Genomic DNA, 20,570 nt, shown 5'->3' with positions numbered 1-20,570 from the left:
CCCAAGAAAATGTACTTTTATAATTTTTTCTATCTTATAAAAAAAATAACGTTAACATTTTTAATTATTAATACAATTTTCATTAAATTATGAAAAACTTTATATTTAATTTACAAGAAAAAAAATGTTATATAAAAGTCAATTGCAAGATTTCGTCTGAAGATATGATTGAATTTTAATTATTAAAATTATTTCAGATATTTATAAGTATTTCAGGAAATTTTCTTTCAAAGCAACTAAAAGACTTGACTTTTAAATATTTCTTTTTTAATTTTCCATTCTATTTTTAAATTAACAGAAAAAAAAAAACAATTATTATATAAGTTCTTTTCATCGATAAAATTATATTTGAAATTGTTGAGAATAAAAATAAATTGAGTATCTGATAATATTATTTTCTTCCATAAACCGCATATAGAATTTATCTAAGATAAATGCAACTTTTTTGTATCACGATTATTATCAAGAAAATAAAAAAAAACTCTACCACCAACTTATAAAAACTAATATTTATACTATCTATAAATCCTCATCACGTTTTTAATAAGATAACCTTATTATTTTACTTTTTTAAGTTTGTTAAAAAACAATTTTTTTCATATTTTTAAAAACAATATATAAAATTAAGTTTTAATGTCAATATATTCAAAAAATAATAAATAGTGAATGATTTTAAAAAATGAAAAATAAAAATAAAAAAAAAATAGTATATATAGATTTCAATTGGCTTGATTTGGTATTTTCTATACATAAAATTCAGTCAAGTAAAAACAAGAATTGGTCATAAATTTTAAATAAACCCTTTGTTATCTATACAGACATTTGCTGACCTGAATTCACTACAATATAAGGATATCAAATCTGTCTTTATTCATATATATATTTATTTGCAATTGACTGTGAATCACGCGTATTGCATTGGTCCACAAGGGATCACTTATTATTATATTTTATTTTTATTTTTTTTTCCCGATAAGTAAACTTATATTTGACGTAAAATATACTTCATCTAAATACAAATATATGGTTCAATTGTTTCGAATACAAACTGTAAACATTTAGGGATTTGCGAACATTATTTGAACAGTGTATTGTAACTTAGTGTTTCTTGCATCGATTTTATTTTGTTTGTTATTTTTTTTCCTTAAATAAAAATAAATTAAAGAATATAAATAATAATTTGTGTTGAAAATATTTTTAAGACAAAAATGACTAGATTAAAATCAAATAAATGCATATATAAATATCCATAAATAAAATAATATTTAAATGACTATATTTTTAATATATTCCATGTTTTATAAATAAGATCAAAGACGATTAAAAATGCTCTGAGCATTTGGTTAATATAAATATAATATACCTTTTATTTTTAAATAATTAAAATAGTCAAAAGCATACCATAATACTTAGATTATTATTCTCAAAACTTTTATTAATTTAAATTCTATTTACTAAAAGTTTTAGACAAATTAAAGTCTTAATATTTCAAAGATTTTATAATAATTATATCGGCAGATACATGGATTGTTTAAATATTTTTAAAAAGTTTTGTCAATCAGTAAAATAAATGATTATAAGATTTAAATAATTTATTCATGAATCAATTACATTTCCAAGTGAGGATTTTCCAATTTTAAAATCATCTGATTATTCAATGGAATATCAATCAAAGAGATAACATACAGATGTTATCATTTCATTATTTTGACTGTATATATAATTATTATCTTTTATTATCCAAACAATATTCTTTGAGTATTTAGAATTCACTGAGGCAATTAAAACATGCTAACAATTATTGTAAAAGCAATTCAAGCTTCAATATTATAATACAAATAATTAAAGTACATGAATTATTTTAAAATATTCATAGTGTTTCTCTAAATCTATTTCAAATAAATAAATATAGATTTAATAGAAAAATAAATGAATGAATAAATAAATAAATAAATTTCAATAAAAATTAAATAATTTTTTTCATTGTTTATTTAATTTTTTATTGTTATTAATTAAATAAACTTGAGATAAATTCAAATTGATTGATTAAATTAGAAAATTTCATTGATTTTATGCATCGAAACTTTTAGGCTACACAAAATGGATTATCTCATGATATACCAAGTTAATTGTAAATTGATTAATGAGTTTAATATAATCGATAGGTTTTATCTACTATCTCCCTTTTTTTTTTGTTTTTTAATTGTATATATAAGAAAAGTTTATATTTGATTAGACTTTAATATCAAAGTATAGGAAAACTCACAAATTTTTACGGATGACTTGTTTAGTTGCTGATCCACAAGTATCAATTCAATCAAGCTTGACTGCCATTTAATTTGAGTGATCATTCAATCACTAGAGCATGCAACTGACTGTGACCATACAAAAGCCATATAAATTTTTTTTTTTATTTTTATATATCAAACAACGCAGAAAGATTATAATAAATCTTGAAAAAATAGAAAAATTTGCTGATCTTAATCATGAATTAAAAAGCATTAAAAAAAAAAAAAAAAATTAATTGTATTTTAAATATTGAAATATATTTACATTTTTTTTTTGCTCTTAATTTAACGTATTTATATAAATAAAAAACATAATTATGTAAAATTAATACTTAGTTGAAAAAAACATTGAAATTTTTCATCGTAATTTATATGGTTTTTTTATATTCATTTTTTGTTGTTTAGAAAATTTTTATATCACGTATTTTTATAATTAATATTTTGGAAGAAAGCATATATATATAAATAAAAAATAATAAAATTTAAATTCAAAGTTTGTTTGTTTGTTGGGTGTTAAATTGTAATCTGTAGAATTCGCCACATCTGTAGCGTAGTATAATTTGAGAATCATGAATTTTACGATGTATTCAGTATACGACAATAGATAATTCTATTGTTTAAACATGTTACACGAGTGTAACGATTGTTCTTGTGTCGGAATTGACAATGAATTCACGTAAATTCCATAACTAATTTCATTGAACAATATATAAAAGACAATATTATAAATATTTAATTTCAAATAACTCCCTTATGATGTTTTTTTTTTTTTTGTAAAATACTAAAATATATTATATAAACGATTTAAATAATTTATTTATTCCTTTTAATTTTCATTTTGATTAATTTATTTATTTTAATTATTTATTTAATTAATTCTTTTTTGTAAGATAGATGAATCCTTAATCTTTTGGCTTATTTACATTTATAAATATTTTCTTTTATATTTTAGTAAACTTTCACTTGTTTATGTTTATTAATTTTATTATAATTCAGTGGTTTTATTCATTTATTTATTATTAATGAATAAACAAAAAATAAATTGATGAAAAACAAATTTATAATAAATAAAAAATATATTTTAGTAAAATATACAAATACACAATATTCACAGATATTCGATGAAGCACTCTCAATAATTTTCAAGATTAATTTAATCAACAAAAGGCAACATCAAGACAGGGTGAATATCATTTAAAGTTTCATCTTTGTTAGTATTAGTCTATTAACATTCTCCGCTTTCAATAAAGCCAGAACAAATTCACTTACTCAAGACAATATAAATTTATTGATTTTAATTTTTTTTTTCTTTTTATTTCTTTGAAAAAGATCAAAAATTCATTTCAATTGAATTGTACAAAAGTCATAGCAAATTCATTCACTTTTGACCAAATTGTCAGTTTGAATTTATAATATCGTCTGTATATATAATGCAAATTTTGAAATAGTTTGTTCAACTGATAATACAAGAAATTGGTGTCAGTTAACTAAGAAAATTTTAAGCTTTTAGCAAAGTTCAGTTGTAACAATGCCTGAAGGTATACTTGTGCCTACAAAATTCACGATTAGTTTCATGAGTTAAGTTTCATTTGCCAAGTTTGTCTGTAAAGTTAGAACATCTCTTGATACTTTTGTCTTGACTTTATATATATACTAAACGTCGAATTATACTGATACTCTATTTGAGTTTATTATTGTTAAATTTGTATCTTTATTATTATGTTTATTTCTTTCATTAAAAATTATTTAAATTAATCATTAAATTAAAATTATATATTAATTTAAATTCAAGAATATTTTTTACGAAAAAACGGGAAAAAATAATTTGCAATTGTGTCAAAGTAAACTAAAAAAAAAAAAACTGTTTTGCCTGACTGATTTTTATAATTTAAATTGTAAAAATTTAATTATATTTTTTTTCAATTAATCATTTGATAAATGAAAAGAAAAAAAATTGTATTTCAAGTGTAAATATAGTATGAATTTTGAAAATATTTAGTTTAAAATATTGATGATTAATGATGAATAAAGGGTAGTTATTTAATAGATAAAATAAAAATATAAAAACTCATGTAAACTTGTGATATCTAAGATTCAACTTGCATGATGTATTTGAGCGGTTAGTTTTATGGGCGCATTGCGGCTTGACATTATTCATTCTGAATGGTTTCTGTCAACGAGACTGGAAGGCAATCTCTTATCCTGGTTTTGTAAATTGAAATTCCAATACGATTTAAACTAAACTCGTTCTTTTCAAATATACAAAAAGTAAAAAAATAAATAATAAAAAAAAAACACGAATTTATAGTCCAAGTTTTTTCATTCTGCACTTAGTCAAATTCAAAATAAACATAGACATATATGTTTTTTTAAAAATAATTTTCAACGAATAAATTAATATTTTATTATTTTAAAATTTTTCTGTATAAAATAAATTAAAACAAATATAAAAAATAAAATAAATTAATCTACTTTGTTTTGTATTATAAATGATATATATATTTTTTTTCTTTTATTTTTTTATTAAAGTTGAAAGTTGGATAAATTTTTTTCTACTCAAATACCAATGCAGTTTTTTGCACGATTCGTAAACACATTGTTCTGTTTATATATATTTTAATCCCTAAATCCCTTGCAGCTATATGTGATAGTATACAGATCTCTCTCTCTCTCGTCCTTGCTTTTTTGCCTAGGGCAAGGTTTATAGAGTACATTGAAACTGTAGATAGTACCATATCAAATCCCATGTTACATTGTTAGCTGAAGCATCATCCTGTCTTTCTATTTTATGTACGAATATGTGCCTTAAAACTCACCACAAGCTAGAGTTTCTAGAATAAATAGTTCAGTTGTAAATGAGACCTTCTAGTCCTTTATTGAAATTACACCTGAAATTTATCAAATAGAGTGGTATACATTTTACAATTTGTATAGTGACGATGTAACCTCATTCAATTTATATACAAAATGTCAATACGTAAATAAAATTTTTCAAAAAGTCATACTAAAGTCAGTTTTTTAATTAATTCAAATTATTTGTAAAATGATAAATGATTTTTTTTCTTTTCATACTAATAAAGCTTATCTAATGTAAATTTAATTTATAATTTTAACCCATTATTTAACAATAATATTTCATGATTTTTAATAATGAAAAAATTATATTAAAAAATAAAAAAAAATTATTCATAAATGGAAAATTATGTAAATTTATAATGCTGTCAAGAAAAGAGAAAAAAAAATAAAAAATCAAAAAGAATATTATTAAAACTTTATCCAATGTAAAAAAAAAATGAAAAAAAAATGCACAAAACTATCCATTTATTATAAAAATTTAACAGTTAAATTATGAATTATTTAAAATATAAAAAAATAGATACAATTAAATATTAATTTTAATAATTATTATTTAATAATTATCAATAATTTTTATATAATAAATTATTTATAATTATTGCCATCATGACAATGTGTTTATTACATGATAAGCTTTGTGTTACTTATACTGCAATGTACACTAATGCTAATTGATGATAATGACTAGTGCACTGTAATGACAACAAACATACTGTGAATTAATCATGTGCTTGTCTCTCCCTAAATTTTATAACAATATTTATTTAAACAAGTTTAAATAGTAGTTTATTTTTTAAACTCCGGATGACATAAATGCAAAAAAAAGATAATAATCAAGAGTTTTTGTGGACATTTTTTTTATTATTCAAAAAAGTCCGCATACTATTGGAGCATAATGAACTTTACAACTATATTTTTTCTCGGTTAAAAATTTAAAATTTTATCATTCAGTTAAGCTGATTATTTAACATAAATCCACATAATATATTTTTCTGCATTCATGTATAAAAATGTGACTACTAAATGCAAAAAAATAAAAAATAAAAAAAAATCAATGCTTCGAGAAATTGCGATAGCTTAATTTACAATTTTTATATTTAGTTATTTTTGGCATGATTTTATGGTTTTTAAATAAGTATATAATTATCTCATAAATTTTCTGGGTGATTGTCATGTTTATGACTTGAAAAAAGAAAAAAAAATGAATTAATTAAATCAGTCAAGTATAGAGAAATAGCGATGAGAAATTCGATAATACATTTAATAAAATATTATAAATATTAAATTATATATTTTAAATTTTCGTTGTTTATTAAAATTAATGAATACAGATTTTGAGCTATTTCATTATGTACATACGTATAATATTAAAACCAAAACACAAAATAGTACTTTATTTAGTTTAATCCAGATTGTCGAGAGATAAAAGGATAAGAATCAACGCTGAAAGCGTATAGAGAGGCTAAATGTACAAAATACAATGTACAAGTATATATATAGATAAACCCAGTGAGGATAGCGGTCTGGTACAGACTGGAATTATTTTAACCGATAGGATATTTGCAACCATGAGATTAAGACTCACTGAGCCGGAAGGAAGCACTTTATGGAAGATGAAGATTTTTAAAAAGCCAGAGTCTAATCATCAATGGCGTGTATAATATAAATACAGTACAATATAATTGAGTAACACTTTGAAATAATAAATGGACTCTTGACTTTATGGAAATTTGTTGAAGTCATTTTACTTAGAATGATACTGTCTTGATATTTTTTATAATTGAGATAATTTTCAATTAACTCGTAAATTATTCTTTTTTCTTTTTTTGTTCAAGCTTGTCGATAACTTTTTTTCTATTTAATGAAAGATTTTAGACGTTTTTTTTTTTTATCATAAAAGAAATAATTAATTAAATTTTTATATTAAAAATATCAAAGTTAAAATTATGGGGCTTCATTCGTAAGAATAATAATAATAATATATTTTTTTGTTTGGAAATTATATAATTATATTTTTTATGTCAAGATTATTTTTATCTATATGGCTGAGTTGATGAATTTTATTTTTATCTTTTGATTTAAGAAACTTGATGAAATAACAAAAAATACTAATAAAAGAAAAAAAAAAAATTTGAAAATTGTTTTATAAATGAGAAATATCTGAACGTGTTGCATATGTTAATATTGTGTATTTTTGTCGAGTTGTATAAGATTGCTTTTTCACTGACAGTTGGCTAGAAATTTCTGGAATTTAATAAAAAAAAAAAATGAAATGCAATTCTTGTCTGCTTACAGGCTACCACACTTACACCCGCAATGGAAGTACTCACACTGACAGAATTGATGATGAAATTTTAACAGTGAGATATGAAGATGGTCGTTGGTCAAAACCTTACTATGACTGTGGTGGTGGAAACATCTGGATGTTGACCTACACTGTTCCTTTTTTTGGTTTCGCCAATGACACATACTTTTTCAAGTACGTATTATTAAATATTTGTTACTAATATCAACATTTTTCTATTTATGTTTTGCTGATATTTTTAATACCTTTTAAAACTGCATCATAATGATAAATATCAATGCTTATTAAATCATCGTGAGTTATGCGAAGGTACATTTTTATATTTAATCATACAAAAAAATGTTTGAATATAAAAGTAGGTCTTATACTTTTTAGCTAATATTACATATCCTTGGTAACAGTTTTCATGTTGGTATTTAAATTAGATTCGCTTACAATGTAAGAAACTAACTCAATTGTTTAACTTAAATCAAAAACTATCTTTGGCTAGAAAGATTTTTTAGTCAGTTTTGTGGTTGAGATAGTGTCGGTGAATCGATGAATTCCCAGTTTTTTTAATTTGTTATTACAAGTAATAACAAAAAAGTGGTTCTGAACAATGTATATAAAGCTTCAATAAGGTTGCAGTAAGTATTTTCCTAATATTTGATTTTTTGTAATTGTATATTTGCAAAAAAAAAAAGAAACATTCATATATTTACATAGCTTATTAATTATTTGTAATGATATTCATTACGAACTAAATTTTTTTTTAAGATTACGTTATTAAAATAATTTTTATGAATTATCGGTGCTTGCACAAAAATATGGTCATAGAAAAATATTATACAACAATTGGTGATAGAATCAAGCGTTATAGTATGAAAACGAATTGATTTTCTGAGCAGTTCGAATGCATTTTTTGAGTTGAGCAAACGAAATTTATATGAGTCAAACAAATTGCAAAAAATGAGTGAGTTATTCTTCTGTGGCCGGTGATTCTTCTGGGACAGAAGATTCTTCTGCCGGCTCTTCTGGGGCTTGGGGTTCTTCTGCTGGGGCAGCTGGTTCCTCAGGAGCTGGTGATTCTTCTGCTGGGGCACCAGGTTCCTCTGGGGCTGGTGATTCTTCTACTGGTGCAACTGGTTCTTGTGGTGCTTGTGGTTCTTCTACTGGTGCAGCAGGTTCCTCTGGGGCTGGTGTTTCTTCTACTGGGGCAGATGGTTCCTCTGGGGTCGGTGTTTCTTCTGCTGGAGCAGCAGGTTCCTCTGGAGTTGGTGTATCATCTGCGAGGACAGCTGGTTCTTCTACTGGTGCAGCAGGTTCTTCTGGAGCTGGTGTTTCTTCTGCTGAGGCACCAGGTTCCTCTGGGGCTGGTGATTCTTCTACTGGTGCAACTAGTTCTTCTGGTGGGGCAGATGGTTCTTCTACTGGTGCAGCAGGTTCCTCTGGAGTTGGTGTTTCTTCTGCTGGAGCAGCTGGTTCTTCTACTGGTGCAGCAGGTTCTTCTGGAGCTGGTGTTTCTTCTGCTGGGGCAGCTGGTTCCTCTGGAGCCGGGGATTCTTCTGCGGGGGCAGCTGGTTCCTCTGAAGCTGGTGATTCTTCTGCTGGTGCAGCAGGTTCTTCTGGCGCTGGTGATTCTTCTACTGGGGCAGATGGTTCCTCTACTGGTGCAGCAGGTTCCTCAGGAGCTGGTGTTTCTTCTGCTGGGGCCGCTGGTTCTTCTACTGGGGCAGATGGTTCCTCTACTGGTGCAGCAGGTTCCTCTGGAGCTGGTGTTTCTTCTGCTGGGGCAGCTGGTTCCTCTGGAGCCGGAGATTCTTCTGCTGGGGCACTAGGTTCCTCTGGGGCTGGTGATTCTTCTACTGGTGCAACTGGTTCTTCTGGGGCTTGTGGTTCTTCTACTGGTGCAGCTGGTTCCTCTGGAGCTGATGTTTCTTCTGCTGGTGCAGCAGGTTCTTCTGGAGCTTGTGGTTCTTCTACTGGTGCAGCAGGTTCCTCAGGAGCTGGTGTTTCTTCTGCTGGGGCCACTGGTTCTTCTACTGGTGCAGATGCTTCCTCTGGGGCTGGTGATTCTTCTACTGGGGCAGATGGTTCCTCTACTGGTGCAGCCGGTTCCTCTGGAGCCGGAGATTCTTCTGCTGGATCACTAGGTTCCTCTGGGGCTGGTGTTTCTTCTGGGGCAGATGGTTCCTCTGGAGTTGGTGTTTCTTCTACTGGTGCAGCAGGTTCCTTTGGGGCTGCTGGTTCTTCTACTGGTGCAGCAGGTTCTTCTGGAGCTGGTGTTTCTCCTGCTGGGGCACCATGTTCCTCTGGGGCTGGTGATTCTTCTACTGGTGCAGCAGGTTCCTCAGGAGCTGGTGTTTCTTCTGCTGGGGCTGCTGGTTCTTCTACTGGTGCAGATGGTTCCTCTACTGGTGCAGCAGGTTCTTCTGGAGCTGGTGTTTCTTCTGCTGGGGCACCAGGTTCCTCTGGGGCTGGTGATTCTTTCACTGGTGCAACTGGTTCTTCTGGGGCTTGTGGTTCTTCTACTGGTGCAGCAGGTTCCTCTGGGGCTGGTGTTTCTTCTGCTGGGGCAGACGGTTCTTCTACTGGTGCAGCAGGTTCTTCTGGAGCTGGTGTTTCTTCTGCTGGGGCGCCAGGTTCCTTTGGGGCGCCAGGTTCCTCTGGGGCTGGTGATTCTTCTACTGGTGCAACTGGTTCTTCTGGGGCTTGTGGTTCCTCTACTGGTGCAGCAGGTTCCTCAGGAGCTGGTGTTTCTTCTGCTGGGGCCGCTGGTTCTTCTACTGGTGCAGATGGTTCCTCTGGGGCTGGTGATTCTTCTACTGGGGCAGATGGTTCCTCTACTGGTGCAGCTGGTTCCTCTGGAGCCGGAGATTCTTCTGCTGGGGCACTAGGTTCCTCTGGGGCTGGTGTTTCTTCTGGGGCAGATGGTTCCTCTGGAGTTGGTGTTTCTTCTACTGGTGCAGCAGGTTCCTCTGGGGCTGCTGGTTCTTCTACTGGTGCAGCAGGTTCTTCTGGAGCTGGTGTTTCTCCTGCTGGGGCACCATGTTTCTCTGGGGCTGGTGATTCTTCTACTGGTGCAGCAGGTTCTTCTGGAGCTTGTGGTTCTTCTACTGGTGCAGCAGGTTCCTCAGGAGCTGGTGTTTCTTCTGCTGGGGCTGCTGGTTCTTCTACTGGTGCAGATGGTTCCTCTACTGGTGCAGCAGGTTCTTCTGGAGCTGGTGTTTCTTCTGCTGGGGCACCAGGTTCCTCTGGGGCTGGTGATTCTTTTACTGGTGCAACTGGTTCTTCTGGGGCTTGTGGTTCTTCTACTGGTGCAGCAGGTTCCTCTGGGGCTGGTGTTTCTTCTGCTGGGGCAGATGGTTCTTCTACTGGTGCAGCAGGTTCCTCTGGAGCTGGTGTTTCTTCTGCGGGGGCAGCTGGTTCCTCTGGAGCTGATGTTTCTTCTGCTGGTGCAGCAGGTTCTTCTGGAGCTTGTGGTTCTTCTACTGGTGCAGATGGTTCCTCTGGGGCTGGTGATTCTTCCGCTGGGGCACTAGGTTCCTCTGGGGCTGGTGTTTCTTCTGGGGCAGATGGTTCCTCTGGAGTTGGTGTTTCTTCTACTGGTGCAGTAGGTTCCTCTGGGGCAGCTGGTTCTTCTACTGGTGCAGATGGTTCCTCAGAAGCTGGTGTTTCTTCTGCTGGGGCAGATGGTTCTTCTACTGGTGCAGCAGGTTCCTCTGGAGCTGGTGTTTCTTCTGCTGGGGCAGCTGGTTCCTCTGGAGTCGGAGATTCTTCTGCTGGGGCACTAGGTTCTTCTGGGGCTGGTGTTTCTTCTGGGGCAGCAGGTTCCTCTGGAGTTGGTGTTTCTTCTACTGGTGCAGTAGGTTCCTCTGGGGCAGCTGGTTCTTCTAGGCTTGGTATTTTTTCTTCTTCTGGTTGATCTGGACTGAGACTCGGTGATTGAATTTCAGGAATGCTTTCAATCGATGGACTTGGCGTAACGTCATTTACGTCATAAGGTTTATCCGTTACTGACCACGGTTCTGTCGGAAGTGGTGGGCATTTTAGTCGACAAAGTAGATTCAGTGATTTCCAAGCTGAAGGTGTGCGGCAATATTTGTAACAATACTTTGCAACTATTCTCTGCCTCCAATTCAGGAAATTAAAGTTTTTTGGTGGCCATACAGTGTAATCAAACTGTAATTTATACAAAAAAATAGTTTTTTGGTTATCTGTTACTTTTGAATTTATAGTTCTGCACATATTAAGAAAAAGTTATTTATCATTACCTGTGCTGATGCAATTCCTATCACACATAGTAAAAAAATCGTAAAAATATTAAATGCCTTCATCCTACAAAATTTGGAAAATCACAATAAATTATAAACCCATTAATATTTTGGACTGAATAAGATGACTGTGTTTCTGATCTTATATACCGGTTACACTGAGTAAACTTTAATAAATATTTTCGTTGACTAAAATAATTAAATAAAATTAGGTCAAAACTGTTCAATCATTTTTAAAATTAAAAATTCATTAACTCTCTTATTATTTGTGACTAATCGCAGTTCAATCAACATTTACATCTTTTATTTATCTTTGCCATTCGGCAGTTCATCGCTTCAATATATAAAAATTTTACAAACCGTATTTATTTGCTTACTTACTGTACAACTGGGTACTCAATTTTGTCAATTGTTTGTCGCATTAATTTTTTGAAATGAAATCTTGTTATCAGGTAGGAAAATATACTATTTTTTATAAAATATTAACAACGTTTATTCTGTTAACAAAATGCAAAACATTTGAACAATTCAACACACTGGCATTGAATTGTGACTCGAGAGACAACGAAGATATATATTGCACTTGAAATGAGATGTCACAGAGTAACTTAAACTTTCACAAGGGTATCGAGGCTTGACTTTACTTAGTACTGAAAAGTTCAAGTGTTGGTGGTTTTACGCTGGTGAAAAATCTTTAGAGTCTGCATGATCATTTAACTGCTGTCTACATTTGTCGCTATATTTTCTTGATTTGTACTTTTCTATAAATTTTATGTGACAATCGTCGTTGTGCTATATATACTCTAGTATATTTTCTTCTCTACCCCAACACATTTCTATTGATTTTACGAAAAATATTTCTAAAACTATTCTTATTTATTTTTCTAATGAAATACAATAAAATATAAATATAATTATTTTCTTAACATTATTTCTGTTAACTTGACTTTTTGTTAAAAATACAGACAAGAAATATAATATTTCATTTATTCGTCTTATCAGAATCATTTCCTAGTAAACTTCCGGGCTTGAACATATTTTCTTGTTATCCTTTTATGCCATGCTCTAATTATTACAGCTCCAAGTGATAAAAGCGAATCAGATGTCGAATTTCACATTGTCTATTTAATATTAAATTATATAAATTACAATTACTGGAAAAAATAAGAATGCAGTAGTAAATGAGAGAAGTAAAATGCAAAAACAAATTTTACAACTGAATAAAATTAAATCTCATCTGCATTGTGTTTTATGAATTCATAAGATTTAAGAAAAAATAATAAAATATCAAATTAAAATCTACTGAAAATTTGCATGTTCATTATGTTCATTTAAATTCAATAAAAAATTTGTGTGTTCTGATAGAAATACACATTTAACTAATTGGTAATTTTAATTGTTTCAATAAATTTCTGAGACATTTCTTAACTTAATTTTCGTGACAATATAAATTAAATATATTACAAGGATTCTTTTGAAATTTTCAACTTTTGTAATTCCTTTTATTAACTGATAAATACAATAATTTTATAAATAAAAAAAGTATCAATTAATATTTAATAACAAATCTAAAATTAACAAGTAAATACTAATTTTTTTATTGTGAAATAATATGCGAAATAAAATTGAATTTACTTGAAAAAAGCTCAAGGATAATTGAAATTGTTATAAATTATAAAATCAATATTTGTATTCCATTATCGACAAATAAAAAAGAATAAAAAAAAATTATTACAAATAAAATTTTGATTAAAAACAAATAGTTTTTTTCTTTTCATAGTAATATTCAACAATGGTATAATAATTCTAATTAAATTAAGTGCTTAAATTTGTACAAATATTTGAACAAAAAAAAATCATATATTTAGAATTTTTTTTCTCAAGATTGTTGCCATTGTTTATACAAGTCAGCAAATTCACGTAATATATTATTTGCTTAATTAAAAATAAGTAATATTTATCCAGTTGAATTTACTTATTGAAATAATTTTATTTTACATATTACTCGTGTGTTTTTTTTTGAGTCCACGCACGAGTTCTCTTCATGATACCAGTTAAAATTCACGTCAGTCTTATCTAATTCAGCTTGAAATAAATTCAATCTTGTTTCAACAAAATTTCCAATGCCGTTTATATACACTTTATTTTTAGATATTATTTTTTTTTTTTGAGAATATTGATCAGGTCATATTAGCACAAGTGTACAATATGTAAAATAAATAATTGTAAGACAATTTTTTTGTGGCCTAATTTAGACGATTTTTTATAAATAGCAATTTTAATTTTTTTAATTTTCGTAACATCTTGAAGTTGTTGGTTCTCAACTGTAAAATAATAAATAATACAAGTATATTTTTTTTCAATCAATAAATGAAGGGCAATATTATTAGTTTTATTTTATTTTTTTTTTCAATGACAATATTATTAATTGATAGAAAACACAATGTCCTATAAAAAATAATAATTGTAAATTTTAACACCACAATTTTATATATGACAATTTAAAAATATTTTTTTTTTGTATATTGATTTTTAATAAATCTATAACTCGTAAAAATATAATACAAGAAATAAATAAAAGTTTATATCAATTACTTGAAAACAAGTGTAAATATTGAGTCTGACTAAACTCATGGATTTTCACTTGTGTTTGAGTTTATTTTTTATAGCCAACTTTTTTTTTTCAACACTAGATAAATAAATAGTAAATTTTCTTTTTTATAAAAATATTTTTCAATAAAAATTATTGCAATATATTTTTATTTTTTAAACTTCAAATATAAAAGCTTTTAAAATTTGTCTTTTTAATATTTTTTAGACAAGTTTTTCAATAAGCAATTATTCTATTTAAATAAAATTTGTAAAGCAAATAATTACAACAGTATGAATGTTATTTTCATTTCAATTTTAACAATAAAAAGTATTTTTTTATTTTTTAATCTTAATAGTTTTAAAAGTAAACAGATATAAAGTATTTATAAATTGAATGTTTTCAGTTAAGACAACTTGATTTTTTTATTATTATTATTTTTATTTTATTTTTCTTGAATTTTGTCATTGATTTTCAATCTACTTCAAGTATACTGTTTCTTACAATTTTTATTTGTTGTAAAAATAACAATGACCAACATTCTTTAAACATTTTACATCAAAAGATTGTCTTTTTACTGTTTGTTTATTTTCAATTCTGTCGATTTTTTATGTTTCAGAGGTACTAGTGGAATTGACATAGATTTGCGAAGAGTTGATATTGACCAATGCCCACTGCCAGCTGGTTCAACACAGCTTAATATATTTGCTGCAAGCGACAAGTGCAAAAAACGTACAACTGAGGTAAATATTATATTATAAAAAAAAAAAAATTTAACATCAATCTGTTGTCTCTCTAAAAATAATATTTTTACAAACATCAATAACTTTATTTTCTATTTTATTATTTAATTTCAATCATATGTATCCTCATCGATTCATCAAAAATTATAGATTTAATAAAATAAATAAACACAAAGTTAAAAACAATTATTAAAAATGAAATATTCAAGACAATGTTGCCTTTTTTTTGAAACCAACTTTTCGCAGTTTAATTATAAATTCATGTTGCTAGCTTAAGAACTGTGTATACATTTCATGGTTTATACATTATATGGTTATTTTTTATTTTATTCATTCATTTTCTTGCACGTGATGACATCGTAAAAGTTTATCGAAATATTACCTCATAAGAGAGGTCAGCATATATGTAGTAACATTCAAAACTTTTTTGTGTAACCACGACACTAACAACATTTTCCCCAACTAAAACTTGAGAATGAAAAAAAAATATATATACATAAAATGTTTACAAAATTTGAACAGAAATGATAAAACTTATTCATTTGTAACAAAATAATAATAATAAAAATAAATAATTCTCGTAATACCATTAAAATTTAAACCAATAAAAAAAAAAAAATTGTCTCTCAATCATGAATAGAGTATTCAAATAAAGAAAAATATATATATTTATTTTTTCTTATTTTCATGTTTGATATTTGAGTTACAACTATTGATTAACTAGTTTTTTATTTTCAATATTTACTGAAGTGAAATTAATCTCCATTTACATCAATAAATTTTTAAAAATAGTAAAATTATTATTGAAAAATTGATAATATAATTTAATATACATATACTCAAGTATAAAAATAAATAATAATTAAATATTATTACATTTAATTTGTCATTTATAAAATAAAAAAAAAGTATATATTTTACAATCTAATTTCAAAGTTATAAAAAATTACAAGTGCAATTTATATGCAACACGATATATAATGTGGCAAGTGACATTTGCTTCCTACACTTATCATGAAACAATGAAATGATGAAATGTCAGATGAATACAAAATATACTTGTTAATATTGTTTGGCTTATTTTGTGACGGCAATAAGTGGGCGGTTATAATTGTATGCAATATCAAATTTATAAAATTATTATTTTTATAATTTTTCATTTTTTCCTGTCATTCTTTTTACTCATATTACTTTTTTTTTTTATGCCAGTATTTTTTTCATCCGAGATGATGTATTTTTAATTTTTTTTCTCATATAAAAATCAACATTTTTCATATAGACGTTGATATACTTGACATAATACTTGATTTTTATTTTCTTTTTTTCAGTGTGTCGCTATTCCTGGTCTCGGATTTAGACGTGGAAGTTATCGATGTGTCTGTCAAAAAGGTTATTTTTTTTTTTAAATTTAAATTTTCATTAAAATAATATATTTTTCTTGATTAATAAATTTATTTTTTATTTATTTATTCAGGTTTTTATTATCCTGATACAAAATCAACCGAGAGATATTACAATGGAACGGTCATAGAAGAAGAATATGAAAAGCTCATGATTGTAAGTAATAAGTACATTAATTTATTAATATATAATTCAATTTTTTTTATTATTTATTTGTGGCAATACAAAATTTTAATGAAACAATTTTTATTTTAAAATAGAAAAATAAGTTCTTTGATCTTAAAATAATGAAATTCTATTAAAATGCATACTCTTACTTTTCATTTCAAATGTTTAAATAAGTTATTTAAATATTATTTGCAATTTGATGTTTCTTGAAAAGTTTTAATTAGATTTTCAATCCCATCATTGAATATTTAGTTTTTTTGATATATGCAAGTAACTAAGTATTGCCAAGTTTTATTTGTAATTTAAATCGTGAAAAAAATTCTAGTGGTTTTTATTTATTTATTTTTTTTTCATCTGGAAAATTTTCAACAAAATTTATTATTAACTTTTTTTTTTTTTGTATGTTTATTACTTATATTATTTACAAAAGTTTTTGAAAGTTTGTACATACTATTCGATAAAATACTCAGTTTAAGAAAATCTCATTTTATTGTTGGTAAACTGTTTTCTTTTTTTTTTATTTTTTGTTAGTCGATTATGGAATTTATACAGATATATTTATATATTTTTATATAAGTTTCAAGAATCACGAAAGTGAGCGTGACTTATTTTAACCAATTCGTAAAAAACTTGAGTAAAAAAAAAAAAAAAAAACATGCACTAAAGTTTAAAAAATAAAATTCGACTTTGACGATCATAATATAAACATGTGCTTAAATTTCATCTGACTGTAATAACTTTTAAAGATTTATTTATATTTTTTATTAATAAAAAATTCAAATCAACAATCATATAATTTTCACATGTCCATGATAATTTGACGTGATACAAAACATATGCAAAGCTAAAAAAAAAAAAAATAATATTGTTATTTGAGACAGATTAACAAATATTAACTCACGTATATATTTTCCTTCTGTCGGTTTAATTTATTTCTATACCAACAACTTTACGAAAAGAGAAACATACGGTCTAAAAACTTTATAAAATTTACAGTCGAATTATTTCACAAATTATACAAAGTAAAGATAAACAAAAAAAATACTACAATTATACTTTTAAAAATAATAAAAAAGAAAAGTTTCTTTTCTAGCAAAAAAAAAAAAATATATCTGTAAGCCTAAATTGTTTTTAAACATAAAATTAAAATTAATATTTAACATATTTATTAAAAATTATTACTATTATTATACAAATAATAAAATTTAAATATAAAATAGAGATAAATTCTTATTGGTCCATTTAAAATAATTTTTTCTCTTTTTTATTAGTATTATTATTATTATTTTTCTCTTTTCAAGCATTCATTTAATATATTTTATTCAATATGAAAAAGCCAAATCTACGTCATTGAAAATAATGAGAAGCCAAAAGCCAAAAAAAAAAAAAAAAGTGGTTTAAAAAGTTGATATGAGCTACTTCAAATGAATATAATATCAACGTTTAAAAAAAATATTTGTATGCATTTTATTTGTTGTTATTATATCTCAAGTGTATTGAAAAAATAAAAATATAATAATAATGTGATTGGATGCAGAGAAAGCTGTAATATTTATATTCAAAAATACGAAATCAGTTATGACATTGATAACCTGCCTTGAGCATTTCAATGCATCTTTGTGTTTTGATAGGTTTCAAAATAGATAACTGATTGGTTATATTTAGGATTATACACAACTATATGTACATATGTATTTACGTCGTTATAGATTTATCTATGTACATATGTATATCTAGCTCAGTTCATATTGCAAGCTCGTAAGATTTCATGAGCATATAGTTTCGAGCGATCTTATCAACATGAACCAGTTATACTGCCATTACTGTCATCTTAGATATCTCATTTTCACAATGATCTTATCACTTATAAGTTCACAATATATGTATAATGCTACATCAACCAGCTGCAGCCAAAAGTACATCATTAATATTTTTATAACTGACAATTATTATCACATAAATATAAAATTTTATAACTTTTTTCAAGTGTTTGATTTTTTTTTTTTTCACTTTATTTTTATTCTTTTTCAACTGCTTTATATTTTTTTTTCTCTTAGTATGATATATACAATGTACATATATTTTATCTGTATCGATCAAATTGAACTTTTGCGATTTCGTCTAATGCGAAAGTCTCAAGGGATTTACCACGAAATTACATGGTATCATGTTTTGCTCTTCGACCTGTCGACAATCTGCCTTGCACATTCTATTTCATATACTTTTTTTTTTTGTTTTCTATATTTTTTTCTTTGATGTTGTTATTATTGTTATTTATTCAATTTATTTTATTTTTTCTTGTTATTAAAATTTATTTTACTTATTGGTGATAATTTTAAATAAGCACAATATTCAAACATTAAATATATATTATATATATATTATTTAAAAAAATTTTATTTATTTATTTTATTTATATTTTTTTTGGAATAAACATCGTGAGATAAATAATTTTATTTGGACATTTAATGACACAATGAAAGGATAATATTTTCAACAATTTTTAAACTACTCTCAATCGAGTAAAAATAAACATTATAGAGTTCATATATCACAATAAACACATATATATTTTAATGCGGTTTTACGATTGATGCTTGGATGGACATTATTTCAACTATATTGATGGTAATCACAATCGAAACTCAGTGACCACAGTGCATTATTCAGACGAGAAAACATTACTAAATAACAAAAAAAAAAATTAAAATATAATAAAAACAACAATTTTAAATGAAAAAAAATATAAATTATATTTAAAAATTTCATATTACACAGTTATACAAATAAAGAAGACTTTTTTTTTTAAAAATAAATTATTTAATATCAATTACCTCCGGCTAATATTTCGAATTTAATTTTTTTGTATTCGTTTTTTTTTTTTTGCTTCAATTTCTTTGTTCCATTTATTATTTTTGCAAGTTTTTTGTACACTATGTAAATTATATATATATATATAGTAAGTGGCCGTACTTAGCTGGTTGGATGTGATACCATACCGCGTTCTCGAGGGAGATCAGTAATTTGAGATTCAAGTATTTTTTGCTGCCCGGAAGCTTGTCATTTACATAAAACGAGCAACAAACTCAGCTGCACTCTATTTTTCTCGCTTACTCACTTTTTTTTTTTATCTATAAGCTAACTTTTTCTCTCTCTCTTTGTCTCATTTTATTTTACCCAAGAGATCATTGATGAGTATGGTGTATATTTCTTCTCACAACCAATTTCTTTAGTACTATACTAAAGAAATGAAAATTACTTTCAATTTAACTAATAACCATTTCAATTAAATTTTCATCATAATAACTACAAAAAAAAAAAAAACAGTACAGAATTTATTATATAATATACAAAATATAAAATTATTTTATAATTTTGTTTTTATTTTATTTTTTTTCAATTAAAATTATATCTTATTATAATTTACATTTACAAAATAAACAGAATAATATTTCTACTTGGAAAAAAAAATTAAATCAATTGAAATAATTAATAAATTAATTTATATTTAAAAAAAAATAATACTGTATAAGTTTGAGTGTTTTATTTAAAATTTATAAACACGCAATGTTAATATTCATATAATGATGTGATATATGTACTTGTTATAAATTGAGTAGTCTTGTAAAATGATTTTACATTTGTTCAGTAGTACGTGACAGCTTTTGTTACTATGATAGAATGTTAAATGATTGTACGTGACACTTACACAACATATGATAGTAGATATAGAGACAGATAACCAGAAGGTGTAGTTGCTGTGAAAGTTAATAATTTATGAATCCCAAATGACGCTATTTTAGCCAGAAATAATTATTATTAAACTGTCATGTTTTATAAAAATTCTTAAAAATAATTTATACATCATTAAAATTTTTAATAACAAACTCAAATATTAATTTCAAAAATATTACGAAAAAATAAATTACAAAAACTCATTTATATTTGAAAAAAAAAAGCTCTAAC

General features: G+C 26.8%; 1 protein-coding gene across 1 annotated transcript in view; it reads left to right on the top strand.

Moving 5' to 3' along the window:
• Positions 1–20,570, top strand: part of LOC122847872 (probable G-protein coupled receptor 158) — a gene marked incomplete at its 5' end in the record, with an annotated part of 47,657 nt that overhangs the window by 10,789 nt on the left and 16,298 nt on the right. The window contains 4 exons of the mRNA XM_044145730.1: positions 7,440–7,623; positions 14,912–15,035; positions 16,364–16,424; positions 16,510–16,592. Coding sequence (XP_044001665.1) covers positions 7,440–7,623; positions 14,912–15,035; positions 16,364–16,424; positions 16,510–16,592 — 452 coding nt within the window. The remainder of the gene's footprint in view (positions 1–7,439; positions 7,624–14,911; positions 15,036–16,363; positions 16,425–16,509; positions 16,593–20,570) is intronic.

The sequence above is a fragment of the Aphidius gifuensis genome, linkage group LG1 (genome assembly GCF_014905175.1).
Source record: "Aphidius gifuensis isolate YNYX2018 linkage group LG1, ASM1490517v1, whole genome shotgun sequence".
Taxonomy (NCBI): Eukaryota; Metazoa; Arthropoda; class Insecta; order Hymenoptera; family Braconidae; genus Aphidius; species Aphidius gifuensis.
This window is presented reverse-complemented; position numbering and strand designations above follow the sequence as displayed.